Here is a 23,721-nt window from a genome sequence, read left to right as displayed (position 1 = left end):
ACCATCTGCAACTTCAGTGACTGAAACAACTTCAATGACACCATCTGCAACTTCAATGACTGAAACAACTTCAATGACACCATCTGCAAGTTCAATGACTGAAACAACTTCAATGACACCATCTGCAACTTCAATGACTGAAACAACTTCAATGACACCATCTGCAACTTCAATGACACCATCTGCAACTTCAGTGACTGAAACAACTTCAATGACACCATCTGCAACTTCAATGACTGAAACAACTTCAATGACACCATCTGCAAGTTCAATGACTGAAACAACTTCAATGACACCATCTGCAACTTCAGTGACTGAAACAACTTCAGTGACACCATCTGCAACTTCAGTGACTGAAACAACTTCAATGACACCATCTGCAACTTCAATGACTGAAACAACTTCAATGACACCATCTGCAACTTCAATGACTGAAACAACGTATATGACACCATCTGCAACCTTAATTACTGAAACGAATTCAATGACAACATCTACAACTTTAATGACACCATCTACTACTTCAATCACTGAGATAACTTCAATGACACCATCTGCAACTGCAATGACAGGGACAACTTCCATGACACCATCAATCACTTCATCCATAGGGTCTTCATCAATGACACCGTCTTTTACTTCATCATCAGGATCTTCATCAATGACACCATCTATCACTTCATCCCAAGGGTCATCATCATTGACACCGTCTATCACTTCATCATTAGGCTCATCATCAATGATACCATCTATCACTTCATCCTTAGGGTCATCATCAATGATACCATCTATCACTTCATCATTAGTATCTTCATCAATGACACCATCTATCACGTCATCCTTAGGGTCATCATCAATGACACCATCTATCACTTCCTCATTAGGATCTTCATCAATGACACCATCTATCACTTCATCCCAAGGGTCATCATTATTGACACCGTCTATCACTTCATCCTTAGGGTCATCATCAATGATACCATCTATCACTTCATCATTAGGGTCATCATCAATGACACCGTCTATCACTTCATCCTTAGGGTCATCATCATTGACACCGTCTATCACTTCATCCTTAGGGTCATCATCATTGACACCGTCTATCACTTCATCCTTAGGGTCATCATCAATGACACCGTATGTCACTTCATCATTAGGGTCATCGTCAATGACACCATCTATCACTTCATACATTGAAACAACATCAATCACACCATCTATTACTTCAACCTTAGGGTCATCATCAATGACACCATCTATCACTTCATCCTTAGGGTCATCATCAATGACACCATCTATCACTTCGTCCTTAGGGTCATCATCAATGACACCATCTATCACTTCATCATTAGGGTCATCATCAATGATGCCATCTATCACTTCCTCCTTAATGTCATCAACAATGACGCCATCTATCACTTCAGCCTTAGGGACTTCATCAATGACACCATCTATCACTTCATACATTGAAACAACATCAATCACTCCATCTATTGCTTCAACATTAGGGTCATCATCAATGACACCATCTACCACTTCATCATTAGGGTCTTCATCAATGATACCATCTATCACTTCATCTCTAGGGTCATCGTCAATGACACCGTCTATCACTTCATCCTTAGGGTCATCATCAATGATACCATCTATCACTTCATCATTAGGGTCATCATCAATGACACCGTCTATCACTTCATCCTTAGGGTCATCATCATTGACACCGTCTATCACTTCATCCTTAGGGTCATCATCATTGACACCGTCTATCACTTCATCCTTAGGGTCATCATCAATGACACCGTATGTCACTTCATCATTAGGGTCATCGTCAATGACACCATCTATCACTTCATACATTGAAACAACATCAATCACACCATCTATTACTTCAACCTTAGGGTCATCATCAATGACACCATCTATCACTTCATCCTTAGGGTCATCATCAATGACACCATCTATCACTTCGTCCTTAGGGTCATCATCAATGACACCATCTATCACTTCATCATTAGGGTCATCATCAATGATGCCATCTATCACTTCCTCCTTAGGGTCATCAACAATGACGCCATCTATCACTTCAGCCTTAGGGACTTCATCAATGACACCATCTATCACTTCATACATTGAAACAACATCAATCACTCCATCTATTGCTTCAACATTAGGGTCATCATCAATGACACCATCTACCACTTCATCATTAGGGTCTTCATCAATGATACCATCTATCACTTCATCTCTAGGGTCATCGTCAATGACACCATCTATCACTTCATACACTGAAACAACATCAAACACACCATCTATTACTTCAACATTAGGGTCATCTTTAATGATACCATCTATCACCTCATCCTTATCGACATCATCAATGACACCATCTATCACTTCAGCCATTGAAACAACATCAACAACACCTTCTGTAATGTCAAGCACTGAAGCTACATCAATAGTTCAAACTTACACATATACCATTCAATCAACATCATATTCACCTGCCATTTCGACTGCTGAGACAACATCATTGGCTTCATCCAGTCCAATCGTAATGACGACAGCAACGTCAACAGATCCAATGACAACCCCTATTACTTCAACAGCAACTGTAGTGGAACCAACAACGGAACTATCGTCGACACCTAGTATGACAACCACAGCATCATCTTCTCTAATGACAACACCTGTATCAACAACTTTAATCGAACCGACCATGACACCAGATACAACCACGCCAACAATGGAGCCTACGACGCCGCCTATTGAAACAACTATGCAGACGACGACGGCAACAGCAGGTAAAATTGTCAAGTTGATATGAAAGAAAATAACCACAGCCTCTGCTGTTAATAAGCTCTACTTAAATGCAATTTTACCTTATATAGAAATTTTCATAATTTGTTATGCTAATAGGAAAAATTACGTTACACGGATACGAGAAAAAAGATAAATGTTATTGAACAAAAAGTTTGATGAAAAATATACGATACATTGATAAAACTTTACTGCAGTTGGCTAGTCACATTTTACTGTAATAACATGAAATTTGTTTTCAAAGATTTCCTTGCTGATCACAGTACCACATAGTGTGTTTACAGTTTGATCATATAGTCTACTTCTTCTATGTGGAGCTGTAATTAACAATGTTAAATGTCAGATCAATCCACGATAAAGAAAAAAATAAACAAGTATAATGCATGGATCCTACAGATCCATGCATAATGCTAAAAATTCCGTCAAAATCGGACGTAAAATATTTACAGGTTAGCCTATTTTCTTTATAAAGCAGTTATATGCTCAACACAGTGACCTGTTCCCAACTCACTATTTATTTTGAATTATGATATATGATTACTAGAATATTTCATTTTCTGCGGATCAGATGTGCAAACGTGTGTTTCATGTAAGAAAATACAAAATCAATAGTGAGTGCATGACGCCGGCTCTTTCAAGTTGTGCATACAACTTCAAAACTCATAACTTTTTTTAAACTTTTAATCCGATTTTGATTGCATTTTCAGCATTACCCTTTTCCTCTTTTAATGTCAACTTTTCTGGGGTAGACACGTCGTTTGATATTTATTTTTTCCTGAATCTATTAATATTATATTTGTACTTTTCTCTTTTCTTTATATCTTTCACTGCGCCTTGGGCACTCTGCCGAGTGGATTCGGCTCATTACAAATCACATATTATTACTATTATTATTAAATCATGTCAGATATCTTTTTTAAACTTTTTATATTTTCCAGTACCGTTTATTCCTCTGTATTTTGAAAATGGAATTGCCACAAGGGAGAGGATGTTTCAACCAAACTCGCTTGATTACAGAACCGTTTACATAAGATTAGGATTACCCATTGGCAGTAACGAATTATACTACTATTTAACGGTAAGTTCAATGTCTAATCATATCACAACAGCTAAGTATCTAATATGAAACTTCCCGAGGCTTGAACTTAAGTCTAATACAAGGAACGTAGAAGGCGGCAACACTTTGCAAAGTACGGAGCCATTATTTCTATTTTTTTTTAAACAAGTCCACACATTGGTATTCATAATGCATAAAGCATTTTCCTTTATTTGATGTACGGTAAAATAGCAATGTGGATAAAATGCCTTGCGGTAGGGCACAATGTCATGCCGGGGATCGAACCCCCGATCCTCGGATCTCCTATCAAGCTCCTTAGGCCACTCGGCCACGGCACCTGCTTCAATCAATGACTCTGGCAAGATGTTGACGCCCTCTATGACTAACGATATACCATCAATCGTTTTTGGTCGGTTTTGATGGCGTGATTGGAGCAGATTGCAAAACCTTCAAATGAAAATGAAACCATTAGAACCAATCAAATCAGAGAATGAAGTAAAGAAACAAACACTTGGGTAAAATTGAATATACAGTTCGTTCCAGAATAAGGAAGCCGAAAATCTCATGTATTTTTTTTATCAAAAGGCAAATGATTTATAATATTTCATGTAGATCATTACAAAATTCAGTTATAACTCCTGATGTTTTGATACCTAATATGGGAGGATCACCTCACGCATTAATGAACGAGACGAGTTTGAAGTTTTAATGTCAAAATCAGGTTTTTCAGAATAATTGCACAAGAGTGGTGCGTGATACGACGACCTTGCTTATTTAATTGTTGGCTCATTAACATTTATTTCGCATTCTTTAAGTTCCTCCCACTGATCCCCAAAGGAGAGTGGATTCAGATTCACATGTAGTTCCTGCGCAAAATGTTTCAGATATGCTATTCAATATTAACTGTTTGCATTGCAATCTGAGATGCGTGAACGATTAGCTAAGTTGTTGGTCTCAAATTAATGACGAGATTCCACTCTTAAAATTAGCATCAAATTTATAGTATTTTTATTGGGGGGGGGGGTTAAAACATATTTAATAAATGTGAGATTTATCGCTGAAAATCGATTTCCTTCTTGTAGGACGCACTATACAATAAGAAACTATGACCAATGGAATTTCACGAGCATTACTGTTATGGAGATTCTACCAGGATGTGAGATGTTATGCATTATGAGCAACTTCTCCGAACACTAAAAGAACACATCAAAATGTCTCTATTTGCTCGTTATAATGATTGTTCATATAATGTTTTCAGAACTCATTTACCTGCCCTTTAATTAGGCCATGTACTTAATTAGCACATATCACAGGAAAAACTGGCACCTTTCATTTGATGCATTTGTCGGGAATTCATTTGATGCCATTTTTCTGGTGAGTCTTCAAGTGCAGTAAACTATTACTTAATCATCAATCATTGCTAGACATGCTTGCAGTGCCTATCCTGACACCCGTCTCGTCTTACCTGTGTCGATAAACAAAAATCAAAGGCTAATTATCATTTTGTCCTCCTTCCTCTACTTGTCCCCTTTCCTTATTCTTCTTTTCCTTCCACCTTTTCCTCCTGCTATTTTTTTCTTTCTTCTTCTTATTTTTTTCCTCATTTTTTTCTTCTTCTGTTTCTCCTCCTTTTTCTTCTACTTCTACCTCAATTACCCTCCTTCCTCCTCTTTATCTGGTTTTGTCTGCTTCCTTCAAATTGACGATTCTAACAGACTTCTAAATGTGGATCGAGTGCAGCTTACATCCTTTCTTTTACTATTTACAGTTTATTTTTAATGTTTATTCACAAATATCTAAATCTCGGGGGAAGATTTAGCCACTATTTTCATCTGACTACGAAAGGCAAATAACTGAGAGGTTACAAATAGAGGACATGGAATTCGGTTTTGTATTGCTCGCTGAAAGAACAACTGCTTTATGTGGTTCAGTCCTGGGAATATGGCAGTTGTATGATAGTCTCATGGTACCTTAATCACTTGTATTCCTTATCCAGGTTACTACAACGGGAATGATTCACTTTTCCAAGAGGCCTCCTACAAGCCTTGCCCTGGCGAAATACACCAACCCATCTCGCTTTACAGAACTCGATCGATTTTCTTCCCAAATCGACCCTGCTGTAGCGGTGTTCGGTGCCCCTGTGGACACATCGGTGGGAAGTCCAAGTCTTTATTATGAGGTACGAGTTGGACCAGAGAATTTCTGGTTGTATGTCAGGGGTCCGTTGCAGAAAGAGTTGCAGTCAATCGTAACTCTAAAAATCATGCGTAACTTGACTTTCAACCAATCAACAGCGCGCATTTGGGACTTTCGATTGATTTTTTGACTTGCGTTTAAACGCAACTCTTTCTGCAACGGACCCTTGGTGGGTGTTTCATAAATATATTCGTAACCTTACGCGCTACTTTACGCACAATGGAACGTGTTCTAAAATGCTAAGGTAGCTGGATAGGAATAATAATATTTCAGCACAATCACCTGTCGTGCATGGTAAAGTCATACGTAACATACACATGTCTTGATGGAACACCTAACGGGGGCCGTTACATAAAGCTGTTTGTAAGTTCAGAGCGACTTTAAGAACGACCGGTGATCCTTCCTTGTAGTAAATCATGTTCACCATATGTTCATTGGTGATTATTTAGCGCATGAGAAAGCTTCACCAGTCGTTAATTCTTAAAGTCGTTTTTAACTTACGAACAGCTTTACGAAACACCCACCAGGACCACTTTAGATCAACCTTGTTGGAAAGAATAGTGCCCCAGAGCGTGGAGCACAGTGTGAACCACATTTTCACATGATTGTGAACTATGTGAACACACTGCGTACACTCGGAGGTGTCCACAGTGTGAAACCACTTTACCACTATCCTCTAGGGGTAAAACCGTAGTCCCACTGTAGAAAGCCTGGTCAAAATCACCCTCATAATGATAAATGAGCATTTTTAGCAGTCTATTTGATGCCGTGATCACCTTGTAAAAACTGTACAGTGTAGGTCGAGGTTTCGACAGTGTGAAACCTTTTTTGTAACTAGCCTACTGAAAGTTACAGCGCCCCACGGTGTATTCATCATGTGCAACACATTGTAAAGACATAGTGCTTCAAAGAACACATTATACCACAATGTGATATAGTGAGGAACAGTGTGAAATTATCTTCACATCATTAGATTTTAGCATTTTGACGGTGTGGATAGCATCTTCACATAGTCCTCTATGTGAACACACCGTGAACACCCACACTAGGATTGTCCACAGAAGTGTTATTCACACTGTTATAAAATGTTTGTACATGTATGTAAGCGGTGTGAGTCACATATTCACATAGTCCGTCATGCGAACACACTATATCGCGGTGTTCTTACCGATATTTTGATCACATAATGTATTACACTGTGTTCTTATTAACAGGGTAAAGAAATGATAATGATTCTAACTGTTGTTATCATTATTACTATTGTTATTGTTATTATTATATTATTATCGTTATTATCATTATATTTGATGATGTTGTCATTATCATCATTATTATGACCACAAAAAATGCGCATGTTATTGTTATTATTATATTATTATCGTTATTATTATTATATTTGATGATGTTGTTGATGTTGTCATTATCATCATTATTATGACCACAAAAAATGCGCATACAAACAACGTCAACATGGCAGGAACAAACAAAACAGATGAACAGTGCTGTATGTTTATTAGGGGTGGTATGCTCTGAAATTTTGTTATATTCCATAAGGGTCTATCGTTTGTTATGTTGACAATTTATTACCCATTCAAAGGTCTTCGAAAGCAGTACTGATGTAGAGTTTTTCTCAGCTCTGAGAGACAGACTGAGATCACTAGATGCAAGGCCCTGGGGCATAGAAAACAATGACGTCATTGACACCTTAACCACTGCTGTCTTGGTCACTTGGGAGAACTTCCAGCCTCCTGATACTGTTCCTGGACAAGAAGTAAGTTTACCTCAACATTTGCTTTATATGTACAATTCTTTACTTTCAAAGTGAATTCTTGAGATTATGCTTGCCAATGTAGCAAATGAGTGAGATTTCTTAAAGCTTTTTACGACACAAGTTTTATATTAGTGAGAGAGCGAGGAAAACGACCGACCAAGAATTTTTTTCATTAAGAAGTGAAGCGTAGTATTCTGAATTTGCCAAGAGGTACATCATAGGAGCTTGAATTAATGCGGATAATTAATTTGTTTCAAAATACCGAGCAAGAATGTTTGCTTCATCCAGTAAAACCTATCACTTATGACCCACTAAGGACCTCGCCCCGCGGTGTAATTAAGATTCTAAAGAAAAAGCGCCGTTTGAACCCCTGGTCGGAAGATAATGATAATTAAGCAAACAAACACATACTGTGTGATATCATATTGCAGTATGTATTAATTTGAACTCAACACGTGGTGACGTATCAGGTGATAAATCTTCTTCTTTTTTAATAGCGAAGCAACAACAGTGGTGCTAATGTTCGATGTCATTCATGGGCTTTTAATTGTCTATAAATATCTTTAAAAATCTTTCAATATGTATTGATTTGAACTCACAAATTGTGAAGAATCAGGCAATAGTTTTTACTGTCAGGGAGAAAAGGGATGATTATACTCTATGAAAAGGATTTTTAACTGCCTCTCATTCAACCGTCTATATGTATTGATTTAAATTTACAGACTGTGACGTATCAGGCGATAGTTTTTACTAACGGAGCGAGAACCGGGGTGCTTATGCTCTATGAAATTGGCAGTTTCAACTGGATTGAGCTTACGAAGGAAGTGGAGGTTGTTATTGGTTTCAACGCCAAGTACACAAGATCGAATCGCTTCTCAGCTGAGTTTAAGAGCGAAAGCTACAGACCAGACCTGAACATCGGCTCGATCTCAGGAACTGAGGTAAATGATTACATTATAATGAATGTCTCAGAGGTGGATATCAGAAATATTCCACGAGATAGGGAATATTGCGTAATAGATCGACACTAGTGTAAAATTAGTCTTGACGAGTGAAATATTCATGATATCCCATGGAGAAAGAAAATTATACAGCAAATGTTTTAATGCCTTGTTTCGATATAATTACTTGACATTGGAAAAAATGTAATAGATTTGGCCAACCTGGGGAGCGTTTCATCAATATTTTCATCCGACAAGTTGTCAGATCTGACATCTTTCCATGATTTTGATTGGCTGAGAGGCACTGTTCCTATGGTAACTGTCGGATAAAACAGGACTTGTCGGATAAAACGTCCGACAAGTCCTTTCATGAAACGCCTCCCTGGACTCGGGTTTCGTCCATGCGACTGTGACGTCATGAATTGGATATGATAACGTAGTCAACATATTCCGATACTTTTCCCCCTTTCCAGGGAGTACTTATTTACCGTCTCGACGACAACCCAAGCACGTTTGTCAATTCTGCCCAGTTCTGCGACAATTGGTACCAAGAGGACATCGAGACTCTGTTTCCAGCCTTGCCGATCCGACTTCAATTAGCCGATGACTGTCCATGTTCAATATTCCAGTCGTTTTTTGATAGGCGATATACCAGATGCATAGGTAAATTGCCAATTGGTCTATACCCGCTTGGTCTACTTTTCGTTTAATCACTATACGGCAAATATACCAAATTGCAGATAAAACCAGTTCAGCCGATATGGTGAAACAATCCAATAGGTAGACTAACTGCTTATATACAAATAATATTAAGAACTACTACGAACGCAGTACGAACGATTTCAGACCATTTCGTAAGGTCTTCTCAAGAAAGCCGTACGAAGCCAGCGTTCACAGACCGTTTATAGACTGTTACTAACTTCGCAGCTCGGTCGATCGTCTTTGCCAGTATATTATTCAACGTCGCATGAAACCCTCTCTTCGTTAGGCTACCGGGCGAAAGTCTTAAAATGTCTTAAAATTTTCGTAAGAATGTATTAAGTTATTCATAGAGGGCTCTTGCGGCGTTTGTAAGAACGCTCTATGACCGGAGTTTCGTACGTCCCTCTTACGAATGACTCTTAGCATTTGCAAGGCGTTGGTAAAGGACTCCTTAGGCATAATTTGTGCAACTGTCAAGTAAATCTTTTTTTACGAATGGCTTGAGAGTGATGTAAGACCATCTTGCGACTAGAGAAATTTTTAAATGGCCATAAGTCTGATAAAGAATAAAACGAGGCATTTCCGAAAAATGTACGAATTCTAGGGCCATTTTATAACAGGAAATGTTCGTTCCTTGAAAAAATTATTCTTCAGAAGACCGTTGTCATAAGGTTGACATTATGTTGTTCATTTATATGTTTCTTCATTTATTGGGCTTTTGTACCACCACCCCTCCCCCTCCCCTCATATCAATTTGCAATAGACCTTATCCATTTCCGTCAGCGCGCCACTATGCCTGAAGCAATTGCTTTGCATGCGTTGGTGATCTGCACCTGGCATACTCCTGTTAGCCACTGGGGGAGTAAAAAGAATAAGATGGCAATAATATGAATTAAAATGCATAAGGTCTATACCATTACAAACAAAATTCTGCTTGCCCACACAGAGGGGTCGTTCTTCTGCCGACAGAGTCGACGGTCCTTTTTCGGGGGTGCCCACCGGTGCTACTACTTCTTGCCACTTCTACCTGGGAACTCGTTTAGTGACCCGTGGAGGACAACCAATTACGAGGCATACCGTTATCATTCGTTTGAACTATGGTTTGGTAAGGGCGTTATTCTCCTATTTTAGATCCAATGAATATTGTCTTTTGGAAAAGGGTCCAACCGATAAGACGTTAATTCCTAATCAGCATTTTTTTCTGATCTTTGTACCATCGGAAACACCATTGACGATAAAATGTGTGCGTGTGGGTGAGTGCTGTGTGTATGGTCCAAATGGATGTGGGTGGGTTTGTGCGTGTGAGGGTGTTTGTGTTTCTAGGTTTTACAGATGCTTATCAATGAGATATAATTATTTATGTCAGACCTTTAATGTCTTCCGAGAGACATGACCCTAAAACACGTTGTGTGTGTGTTGGGGGGGGGGGAAGTGTGTGTGTGAAACCCTTGGGGTTTTTTTGCTATGCTTTTTTTTGCTTCTCAAAATTTTCCTGACCAAAATCACCTTCCTTTTGGGGTAAAAATCTTGGTTTTTTTTACTTTTTACTTTCATATATTTTTTTGTCTTTTTTGCCTGTCAAATTTTCTTCTAAAACAGTACCCCCATCAAAATTCTTTTCCAATGTCCTGGACAATAGCTGGTTTACAAACGCACCATTTACTCATAGTTCAATAGATTTCGAGTATTTCAAAGGGGTACTTCGGTCTGAAGTAGATTTGATTCCAAAACTAATATGTAGAGTAGAATCAGAGAAATAGAATATTTCATAATCCATTGAAATTAGATTTGGGGGTAATTTCTTCACAGAACTTGATGAAACAGTCATTTATTCTAGTCATCATTTCTTATTATTCTGAAGAATTTTAATCACTTATATTTTTCGATTCATATGCACAGTATTTTTAAGATGAAAATAAATTCTTGTAACAAATTAGGTTAAAGTCTTGTTTCTGTATTTTTGGAGCAGATTAAGGTGGAACAATTACAGATGGTGTTGGAAAACAAAATACCATGTGTGCTGGCTGTGTATGAGAAGGGGAAAGGGGGCAAGGGTGGGAGGTGACGAGGGAGGGGTGAGGTGGGGTGATTTGGGGTAAAATCAGCAGCTTATGCATGCATATTCATGACGACACTACTGCTTCAATATGATGATGAAATGATTATAAATATTTATTTTATATTCGGATTTAATGCAACATTTTTGGTGTAATTTACTTGTTCCATATGTTTGATTCTCTAATTGAAATCATACTAAATATAAGGACAATAATGGTATAATGTCTGGGTTTTGGCTAAAAGAAAAAAAACAGTAGCATTGGAATTGAAATAAACAATCTTCCTGCGCGAAGCGCTGAAGCTAAAACGCTTCATCAATTTTGAGAAAAGCAAAGGGCATTCTTAAATTTGTATCAAACGCCTTTCTTGGCCAGATCAGATTTGACAGCCCAAATTAGGAAAACGTGGTCACTTTTACGTCGCCCCACCCCGGTAAAACAGAAAGAAATCGATGTCGCCCCTGAAGAAGATCTGTTTCAAGAGTTCAATGTACGTGGACTGGAACCAAACATGCTTGTTACCTTTAGTAACCCTGAAACTACGTCTGATTCTGTCCGGAACAATCAATGTTAGAAATTATTTGAAATGTGCATGAGTGAATTCACTACATTTTTTCCGACTATCAATTAATTCATCTTTACGAGAGAAGCGACCGAGAAAATGTCAGGTTCAACACGAGCGGCATTTATTATGTGATTACTCACGCACTGATTCCCACCATTTCCGATTAACAAAGGATATGCCATTATGATAATGAAAAAGGAAAAAATAATTCTGTCAATGGGAGGAATGTTTGCCGTTACACCCTTCTTTGTGTGAACTTGAAAGGGAAAGGTCGTGGAAAAATATGAGGACGGCAGAAGTGGCGCTCAAAGGATTTGTGCGCAAACAACACATATTTTTTTAAGTATCCCCTAAAGTGTCATTATCTTAATTTAACGGACGACTGCCATTATTTCTATGTTTTCTTGTTCCTGTAAACGCCCCTTCGGCCATTTCCATTACTAAATGGGCTCTTTTCAAGCTCTCATATTCATAAGTTGAACTCCCGACGCCCAATCTTTTCTGTTATTTTAATAACTGCTCCAAATCTATATCTCAACCAGGATTGGCGATATAAGTGGCAAAGGTGCGACCGTCCCTGTGATTTAGTGTGCAAAAATATGTAAAAATAGGTTCGTACCCCCCAAAAAAAACTCTATGGTGCCCAAATGTGTTCTAAAAGTGGGATTTTTATCATTTCATCAATTCACTGTACCTTACCCCCCCCCCAAAAAAAAAAAAAATGAAAGCACACACGGAGTCGGGATATTTTGATGAGGGGGCGGGTGGGCATGGACACATTATTGTGAAGTCCCTCCCCCTCTTCCCCCAGTGAATGTTAAATAGGGGTATTACAGAGTTACACGACATTGGGTCCAGTGCCCGTGAACACAAAAGTTATCAATTAATCGCTAAAATGAAAGAAGAATTCTGATTGGTTCGTTGTCAGTCTACTGAGCATAATAAAATACTTATGCAACGATGATCTTGATAAGCCATTTCATATTGCAATTAGTCGGTAACCTACGCGTTACGAGGCCCGGACCTCTCTTATGTGTATATAATGGTGTCACGCGCGTAAAACATTACCCATAGACTTGTGTGTTAAAATGGCATTTAAGAAAAATTCATTTAAAAAAATGTGAAATTAGAGGGTCGAATGTTTACTACCTTTGGATATTCCATATCTGACCAGAGAAGGGTATCGTAGCCAGCTCATTTTAAAAATAAATCGCCATTTATGAACATAACTATGATGTGATCAAATTCATCAATTATAACAGTAATATAGCCCCAATTCTTCCGCCAGTCAAAAAATAGTTCCAAATCATTGATATATCTTCTCAATTTGGGCAAATTAAGGAAGTTCAGTAGTTACCATTTCTAGAATCAATGTTAGATTTTGAATCATATTCATACACTTTTGTCAATCAGCAATATCAAATTGAAAAAAAATCAAATGGGTTGGGTCGAACGAATATCTTTAGCCCTCCTGATGTAATTAGGCTCGTGGCACCATATATACTCGTTCTTTGTGTTAGCATTGAAAATACACATAGAGGGCAAATGAAAGAAAAGGAGGGGGAACAAAAGCAGACAGAGAGGGACGGATACCGTGTTTACACAGTAACTCGGTTCGGGGGTTCGACACGCGAGCCGTGCTCTTCACGACAATGTGATTGCGTTTAAACAAAAAAGCGAGCTCGACACGCGAGCCGTCGAACCCGCGAGCCGAGTCACTGTGTAAACACGGTGAGAGAAAGAGAAAGGTAAATTGTATGCCTCATAGAAAAACAAGAAAACAAATGGAAATCCAAACAAAGGGGTTGTCGCTCCAATGGTGATATTAGGCACCTTTCGCAAATCTCTACAACGCGAGATTAGAGTCGGGTAACTCAAAAGTTAACGATTAATCATAGACTCGAATTTCTAGATTGATTATACATTACAGTCAATACAATCAAACGTAGAAAATTGTTTACGATCATTGCCAAGCTTTGTGATACAGGCCCTATAGATCTTGCTTTTCGTGTGCAAAGCTCTTTCATACGATACCAGCATGCCATGCCATGCCATTTGCCTGCCTAAGCTCGCGGCGGGACTGTACCTGTATCATGGCTATGACTCCAGCTGGCTGGAGACATGCGAAATGTAAATTATGACATGGATAAGAAAGTGGTTTTTCAAACAAATCGAGTACATATTTAGTAAGGAAAAACTTACCGAATTAAGGCTTAGATATAGATCATTACAGTCCATCGAATCGATATTGCATTTAATGTGCATTATTTGTGGATCACTGGCAATTGATTCCATGGGTCAGTCACCTCTCAAGCCGAATCATTTCCCATGCGTTGACATGTACACAGCATGCAACAGGCCATAAACCGTCTAAATTTGCGGAGTTTTTTTCTTTTGCTAGCACCTTCTACATAAACAATATGCCTCTAGCACACAATGTAATGGGCAGTATGTTTTACTTTTCCGCAGAAATGGGGGGTTTGCCGGGGGGTACACTTCCATTGATGAGTGGATACCAGGCGCGACCATGGGGTTTCGTAAAGCACCCTAAAGAAGGGAAGGTCTTTTCCAGATTATGAAAATGCATCTCTCAACAAGTATTTGGGTTGTGACACCCTACAAGTAGTGGAAATATATCCCTTTTCAGTATTTTAATCATTGTTTCTCACACCCTCATAACGCTACATAGGCCTATACGTATACCCACTCTTCCCTTTTTACATGTGGTCGCGCTTGGTATCCACCATTCAATGGAAGTGGGTCCCCCGGGCGGCCTCTCGAGTTCTGGGAGGAAGCAAATTTGGATTTGGAAAGTCGTCCTAAATATGATATATCGCTGTTACCATAGTAGCAACCAGAATTTTGCACACGAAACGCAAATCGAATGTTTCCGTTCCAGATGCGAAACGAAAAAAAAATCCCATGTCACACAATTTGCATTACAGGACGGAGTTTTACGACCATGACGACGGGCCCAAAAGTCTCTCCCAAAATGAACTACCGTTCTAAATAAGCGTACGCGTCCTCAAACGAAAGGTCGGGATTGTGACTCTGTGAAGTTACCGTAACTTAGTCGGTTTCAAAATCCTTGCCAGATGAGCGATTGTTGATTTACTTGTATTATTGTGTTTTTACTATTATGGGGATAACCAGAGATTCCGCATTATTGTTTGACGCTGGAGGCAAACATAGATTTGGGTAGAAGGAATTTATTGAGTTTAGAGTTCACTAAGAGGGCTCAAAAGTTCTATCTGTCCTTTCCAATGGTGGTAGGACAGAATATTTCACCCATTACGATTGTTATTGGGTACATGATCAAAATTCTAAGAAACTGTATTCAGAAAGTCGATGGGATTACGAAATTCAGACAAGATTCGTCATTTAAAAAAAAAATCCCCTCGTAATGCGCTCTACTCAATCGTCAAAATAATCCACATTTGTCTCAGCGAAAATTATGTTCAAAATTGTGAGATTAGCAGATGGAGCAGGGTTAGATTATACGTTTGAGAATAACAATAATATATTTTTTATGATTTGATTAGTTTAACATTAATGTTTTTAAATTTAAAAAATCAGAGGGATATACGTTTGTGTTAATAGGCCATTCCTACTATCCAAAAAAAAGGGTGTGTGTGTTTGTGTGAGTGAAGGGATGGGTTGGTGAGGGTGTGTGTGTGCGCGCGCGCGCGTGTGTATGAGGTTGACCAGGCACTTCTTTAAGTGTTTATTCTATGACATTCACTTCTGTTTGGATGTATGGACTGGTTGTGATCTGGCGGTCCTAACTCTCGCCTTTGAAACAGAGTGTCATAGGTTCGAATCCCAATCATGGCGTTATTTACTCCTGCAAGTAATCGTGCTGCACTCGAGCCAGGTTAGCAGAATGGGTACCCGGAATGATTAATTCCTTGAATGCACCAAAGGCTTGAAAGTAACGGGAGCTAAAGCCATGGGTAATACATAATGAGTCATTGAATAGATAAATAGATAATCGACGCCTCATGATTGAGTTTGATAAACATAACACTAATCTATTTACACAAACTCTACCATATTTGATATAGAATCGAACTTCCGAGGTTATTTCGACACTTTTCTGTCTTATATTTATACAAAATGACAGATTGACTAGCAATATTTTTTCTTTAATACAGAGAGAGATTTTCTGCCGAGGTTTCACTGCTGTCATCAAGGAGCAGGTCCTGAGTTTTGCGGAATGTACCAAGAAAGAAGACCAACTTCTACCTGCTCTAGGTATAGACCTCCAAGACGATGTAAGTCATTACTTCTAAGCCATGCTATAATATGTACCCGAAAGCAACAAGAAAAGGCACTTCCTAAGATTCAAAATGATAGCTAGCTAGGGCAAACTTGATCAACAAACCCATACAAGTATTACAGTGAATAGAATAAATTCAGGGGACGGTATAATTAGGAGAAAAGAATGTTTAAAGTTCGGGGTTCATTTATGTATGAGCAGACAGTCCTCTCCTTTAAAGGGGAATGAAACGTTTGGAACAAGTGGGCTTGTGTGGAAACAGAAAAATCAAAGAATAAGATCAAAGAATTTTTTTTTTAAATCGGATAAATAATGAGAAAGTAATGAGCATTTCAATATTGCGATCACTAATGCCATGGCCATGATGGCGATCCTCCCTTTGGCAATGATGTGTGATGTCACATGTGAACAACTAACCCTTTGATGGACGATAAAATGCCTACAAAATGTATCTTTTTGCTTTTTCTTATGGTGATACAAACTCTGTTTACATAAAGTATTAACTGAAAATCTGTATTACAGGCCCTCCCATAGAAAGAATACAGGATCTACTGATAGACGTGATGATAGAGACAGTTTAAGTGAAATACATACAAAATTAATGGCAAAGTTGTTCACATTTGTCACATCACACATCTTTGTCGCTTTGCCAATGGGAGGATCTACATTACAATAATCATCTAAACTTAAAATGCTCATAACTTTCTAAATAGTATCTACTCAATTTTTTTGAAGATTTCGTTGATCTGTTTCTTAAATTTTTCTTGTTTCGTGTTTTCTTGTTTCAAAGGTGTAATTTTCCTTTAAAGTCCTAAAAAGTGATGCAGAAGAAACACCTGTACCTCGTATTTTATATAACTTTACTTTTCGTATTTAATTAGCATGGTTCTGGGGCGACCCCCACATCAGGACATTGGATGGTCGAGGATACACATTCAACGGTCTGGGGGAGTACTCTATGCTGGAATACACCAACAATGACTCGTTCGTTCTTCAGGCGCGGACGGGCAAAGCCTTCAACAATAGTGAGCCAGTCGACACCGGCACCGTATTCACTGGTTTCGCTGCTACCCAAGGCATCACAGTGGTAAAAATTTCTTTTAAATCATTCTTTGACATTTCGCTGGTACTCAAGGCATCAAAATGACGAACTTTTTAATTATTCTTTGGAATCTAGCTGCTACCCAAGGCATCACAGTAGTAAAATTAATTTTTTATCATTTTTTCGAATTTCGCTGCTACCCAAGGCATCACTGTGGTAGACGAATTATGATTCTTAGGAATTTCGCTGCTACTCAAGGCATCACAGTGGTAAAAATTTCTTTTAAATCATTCTTTGACATTTCGCTGGTACTCAAGGCATCAAAATGACGAACTTTTTAATTATTCTTTGGAATCTAGCTGCTACCCAAGGCATCACAGTAGTAAAATTAATTTTTTATCATTTTTTCGAATTTCGCTGCTACCCAAGGCATCACTGTGGTAGACGAATTATGATTCTTAGGAATTTCGCTGCTACTCAAGGTATCGCAGTGGTAACCTCTTTTTGAAAATTAAAAATCACCAAACAGGTTTTATGATAGGAAGTGACTCTTTCCCATTTTTATTATTATAAATGACATAAATTCATTTTAATCGTGGAACATCCTCAATATACATATTTCGATAAATTTTCATCATAAATAATGACATGGCTCGAATTCGAACCCAGGAACCTCAGATTGCATTAGCGTAACTAAGAACCACAATCATAAATAACAGTAATGATAAAATAAGTAATAATGATAACAAGAACAATAACGAAAAAATAGAAATAATGATATCAATAATGATAACGATTATAAGAATAAGAATAATGGAAATAACTATTATTTACTCAGATTTCGCCACCTCCAGGCAAGAACATGCATTGCATAATATATAATGTTATCCTTGCCTACTTTATCTTCAAATGTCGATCGCCTGAAAATAAGGCAAAAGGTCCCATTTTTAAGGACTTTGGTATAATATCAGGGATTTGGATGCTAAATTGGTGCTTCAATCTGTGTACATTCAAATGGTTCGTGTTTCTATGGTTACAATACAGGTTGAGTTTTCGCTGAATGATAACAGAACGGCTATGAGGATTCTTATCAATAAAACGGAAGAGATAACTGACTTCACTACGTTGGAAGGAGGTATGTTTGTTATCTTGATTCACCAATAGTTTGACTTTAATAATGATAACAACAATAATACTACTACTAATAATAAAATAATAAAAACAATTATAATGTCAGTAATGATATCAATAATTGTAATAACAATACTTTTAATGATAATGATGATGAATGTTTGTAATCGTTTATGAAATTTAACAAGTGCATTATTTGCAATTTACATGTATGGTACATAGAAAAATTATTACTCATCTTAAGGATGGACTGTCGCGTAATAGCTAGAGCTAGTATCATGCTGATGACATATTCTAATACAAAAATTTCCTTACGTATTTCTTGTGTCTTGGTCTTATGTCATTTAGTCCATTTGCCGTTCTGTTTCGGTTACGGGTTTCGGTTAGGTTAGGCTCTTACCATTTAATAATGATAATTATACTTGCTTATATAGCGCTTAATACTTGCTTTGTCAGAAGTCTCTAAGCGCTCTACAGTATATGCAGCATAATTACATTTCGTCTAATATCCACTTGGTTTTAAACAATGATTAGATTTAATGGATCAAAATTTAATTTATTTGAAAAAGTCCAAAAGAATATTGATAAATGAAGTGAGAATTTGACCATCTAACCATTCAACTACATGTAAATGTAGGTGGATGGTATTCGCTCAGGAATTCGAATTCAAATCACAGTTTTTGACTGAACCTGTCGATGATTCTTAAAGGGGAAGTTCACCCTGACAAAAAGTTTATTGTAAAAATAGCAGAAAAAATAATAGAAAATATTGCCGAAGGTTTGAGAAAAATTCATCAAATAATTAAAAAGTTATTAGAATTTCAATTATTTGATTTGTGACGTCATATGCGAGCAGTATTCCTACATAGCGAATGGTAAAAAATCAATGAAATGTCGTTTTCTCAGAAAATTGAAAATGGTTTTCATTGGAACTTTTGTATATCAATGGACAAATCATTTCACACCCGATCATGAAAAGAAAACAAAATTAAGTCATCAGGAACCATACAAAATTTGAAAGTCATACATTTTATATTACATAACACATGGGGCAGCTGCTCGTTTATGACGTCACAAATCCAAAATTTTGAGCTCTAATAACTTTCTTACTCTTGAACGGATTTTCCTCAAACTTTCACCAATATTTTTGACTATTTTTTCTGCTATTGTTACAACAAAGTTTTCTTCAGGGTGAACTTCCCCTTTAAGACGAATTGCAATAATCACTACAATGATGATTCAAGATTCTCTTGTGAAAAGGCGCTAAAGTATGTCAAACCTAGGCTAACTCAGACCAAATGGCAATTAGACCAAATTGATAGTGAGCCGAATAGATTTAGTTCATTAAGACTATCTGAAAATAAGACCAACTGCTCGAAAACCAAGTGAATTTAAACCATAAACTCCTTGAATTTGTTAAAACATGGGAGTTGCTGCTACCCTAGCTGTTCATGGCTTTCAACAATTAAGGGATATATGGCAACGTCGACCTGCATGTGCTCCACAGTGGCTCCCGGGGTCACTATCAATAATTGTGCAAAGAGAATTTCCGAAGTATTTCTTTTTTAGATTCTATTTCGATCCATAAAAAATGGATTTTCATTTTTTTTTTCTCCATCTTGAACCAGATGGCTATGATTCTGCAGATTCTACCTTTTCGCTGACCCTCGAGAACAACACCGATACCCTCGTCAGGGTCACTGCACTCTTCCTGGTAGGAGAGCTACCTGATACGTCATTTACAGTCACCTTCACCAACGAGGTACTTGACGTCCTCGTGTCAGTTCCCTCTGAATATAATGATCTCGGAATCGGCAGGGGACTTTTGGGTAAGTTATGAATTTAAGATGGCGTACTTTAATGAAGGAACGAAGCCTTTTAAGTGCCATCGATATGTTAATATGGCAATATCCTTTAGCTTATAACTTTTGTAAGTCGACTTGCCGAGAAAAAAATATCTTGCCCTGTCAACATGCTAGTTTTATAAGTCAATTTGGCAAAATGACGTTAAACATATATTCATTTTTATATATTTCAATTATTTCTATCTCAAATTCGCTCAAATTCGCTCAAATTAATGGTGAAATATTGTTCTTTTTTAATTTGGTGATTCAAGGTATTTTTCGTATTTTTCTTTCATTCTATAAGCCTGACTAGAACTCATTAATTTATTCTCGTAAAAATAAATTATATGCAAGCCTGACTAGAACTTATTTATGTCTTCTCTTTAAAAAAATATGCAAATTTGCGCATACTTGAATCTCCCGCCCATTACCAATTACTATAAAAACAGCACCAAAAACACAATTTCTACACTCTGTAAAGGTCTCTGAACACTCATGCAACAAATTTCCTCAGAGGTATTTACGACACACTACATATAGCTGAAGAACGAGATGTGATAGATTCAAATAAATGACTTAATATCGGTGATGTTTAGGACTTTAGGCAACAATTGATGCACGACCCTTAAAGGAGTTCAGTTTCATCCACTCTCGTAGCTCGGTACAACCCAGCTTATAAGTGGCATTTCTATCAACTGAAATTTATATTCCATATTCTTTCCATCTCATCAGGTAACATAAATGGTAACAGTTCGGATGAATTCCTACTTCGAAACGGTACGACACTAGAGGATTCACTGGCAACAAACCTAACGGACAAAGACATTTATCCATTTGGACAATCGTGTAAGTAAAACTTATAGGCCTTGGCATTGGAAATTGTGTACAATTAAGTGCACATGCTGTGGCAAAGGCAACCACTTCTCATAATTTACTGAGCTTACTGACAATTCGAGATTTGCAGTCTCACTCAGTGATATCATTTTAAAAACTTGTCCAATTTCTTTTAAATTTCTTAACTCTGTTTATCTCGGTTCCGTCGTCCCTCTCACTTGGTTTGTTTCATTACAAAGCTTGTTCCCCCGTCTCCCTTTTGAGCCAAAAAGAAATAAGCGTTTTTAATCTCTCACCAAAATATATCATTCCTTCTTTGCACACTGCAGGGCAACTTACCGAGGCTGAATCCTTGTTCGAGTACGGCGACCGAGACTGGTCGTACTACAACCCATCGAACTACACGCCTATCTTCTTGAGTGATCTTCTGGCCGAAGATCCCGAGAGGACGGCTGCTGCCAGGGCGACCTGCGGCGATGACGAAAGTTGCTTGTTTGACTACCTCGCCGTCAACCCAGAGCTTGGTCAAATGTCGATGGAAACTGGAAATGCATTCCAGGAGGATCTTGACAACCTAGGTATCGATATAAACCCTTTACTCTATTTTCCAACATATGTTCATGATCTGCTACCGCTCAGGACGGTGATACGACATTTTCTCCATGCAGGGACAATTGCTCCGGGGGCCGTTTCATAAAGCTGTTTTTAAGTTAAGAGCGACTTTAAAAACGACTGGTGACCCCTTTTTAAGCGCTAGACCATCGCCAATTCAATACCAATTACCGCAAGAAGGGATCACCAGTCGTTCTAAACTTACGAAGAGCTTTATGAAACACCCATCGGGCTTTATTTCGTCTAAGATATAGGATTAGGGTTGCAATAATGTGAGGTTTATGGTTAGGTTTAGGATAGGGTATAGTTTTTAAAACGAGAGTTGGAGTAGTTGTCGCAGGAGGAGATGTCATGGAACCCTCGTGACATCTAAAAAATAGGGAGTTTTTCGCTTCCACGAGTAAAGAGTAGATGTAATGGAAATGTCCGTCAAATAATAGCTGGCAGCTGGTAGGTCTTTGGCGAAAATTGGTAAACCGATTCCACATTATGGAGATCTCGACGGTGTAACTGTTCACAGTGTGCAGAAAAAATGAGACTGCATGGCTACATACTTTGGACACCTCCGCAGTGTATCTGTTCACAGTGGATTCACATAACACACTGCATATCATTGTGATGATCAAAATTAACAGTGTGAAACATTCTCACACTGTGGAAACCCATACAGTGTGTGTTCATATAGTAGACAATATGGAAATGTAATACACACAGATAAAATGATCAAAATTGTTAGTGCGAAGATATATCCACTATGGGCACCTCGACAGTGTGAGTGTTCACGCAGTAAACTGCGTGTAAATGTGATACACATTTTCAGATTTAATAGTGTAAAGACAATTTCACATTGTGGATACTTCGACAGTGTGACTGTTCATAGTGTGCTCAAATAACATACTACATAGAAATATGATACACACTGTTAATATTATCGAAATTAAAAGTGTGGAGAGATTTCCACTCTGTGGACACCCCGACAGCGTGACTGTTCAGTGTGTTCATATAATACACTGTATAAAAAATGTGATAAGCACTAAAAAAATGTGTGAAACATTTCCACACTGTACACCTCGACAGAGTGTGTTCACAGTGTCTATACATAGCAGACTGCAAAGACATGTGATACACACAGTTAAAATGATCAAAATTAACAGTGTGAATGCATTTCACCACTGCAGATACCTTGACAGGTTTCATAGTGTGTTCACATAGCAGACTGCATGGGAATGTAATAAATAGGCCCTACTGTATAAAAGTAAAACAGTGTGATTATGACGTAATACACTGTGCTCCTTCAGGCAGTGATCATTTTCAGGTTTCTTTTGGGTTTCTTTCAAGGCTTTCTGTTCATTATTCGACCCTGAACGTCCTGAAAAACAAATCAGGAATACTCAGAAGGTATGTTATTTTCTTTTTCATTTTTTTTTCTCCAGAAAACTTCCCGCCAAATATAACAATGATCACTGATACTGGTAACGTACTACAGGAAGACGGGCGAGTAATATATGCACAGGTGAATCAAACGATTCAGCTATCATTTACCGCTGAAGATCAGAATAATGGTGACATTGTCACCTTCAAATTTGGTGAGGTCTACCCTGAAGGAGCCAATATCACAGCAGGTAAATAAAGAAAACAGTCAAATACTAAAATGTTTCGCATGCTTACTGTGTCATGTCTTTCCACTGATGATTTTCGGAAGGTGAAGTAGATTGAAATGTATCTTAAGGTCTTTACCGTCTAAAAGAGCTAATCTGTTCTCTAATCACAACTTCCTCTTGAGGTGATAATAGGGACCAAATTATTTGGAGTGAACTGCACATCCTTATAGAGTGCATTATAACTCCTTTTGGAGTTAACTTTAATTCTTACA

General features: G+C 37.9%; 1 protein-coding gene across 1 annotated transcript in view; it reads left to right on the top strand.

Moving 5' to 3' along the window:
• The first annotated feature begins 1,434 nt into the window (after positions 1-1,434).
• Positions 1,435-23,721, top strand: part of LOC121421904 (mucin-4-like) — a 48,208-nt gene continuing 25,921 nt past the window's right edge. The window contains exons 1-14 of the mRNA XM_041616706.1: positions 1,435-2,801; positions 3,756-3,895; positions 5,871-6,053; positions 7,668-7,841; positions 8,564-8,782; positions 9,256-9,445; positions 10,431-10,589; positions 16,261-16,380; positions 17,267-17,472; positions 18,472-18,562; positions 20,187-20,387; positions 21,135-21,248; positions 21,566-21,814; positions 23,282-23,470. Of these exons, the coding sequence (XP_041472640.1) occupies positions 1,442-2,801; positions 3,756-3,895; positions 5,871-6,053; positions 7,668-7,841; positions 8,564-8,782; positions 9,256-9,445; positions 10,431-10,589; positions 16,261-16,380; positions 17,267-17,472; positions 18,472-18,562; positions 20,187-20,387; positions 21,135-21,248; positions 21,566-21,814; positions 23,282-23,470 (3,595 nt within the window). The 5' untranslated portion in view covers positions 1,435-1,441. The remainder of the gene's footprint in view (positions 2,802-3,755; positions 3,896-5,870; positions 6,054-7,667; positions 7,842-8,563; positions 8,783-9,255; positions 9,446-10,430; positions 10,590-16,260; positions 16,381-17,266; positions 17,473-18,471; positions 18,563-20,186; positions 20,388-21,134; positions 21,249-21,565; positions 21,815-23,281; positions 23,471-23,721) is intronic.

The sequence above is a fragment of the Lytechinus variegatus genome, chromosome 9 (genome assembly GCF_018143015.1).
Source record: "Lytechinus variegatus isolate NC3 chromosome 9, Lvar_3.0, whole genome shotgun sequence".
Classification (NCBI taxonomy): domain Eukaryota; kingdom Metazoa; phylum Echinodermata; class Echinoidea; order Temnopleuroida; family Toxopneustidae; genus Lytechinus; species Lytechinus variegatus.
Note: the sequence above shows the minus strand (reverse complement) of the source record. Positions and strands in the feature narration are given on the sequence as shown.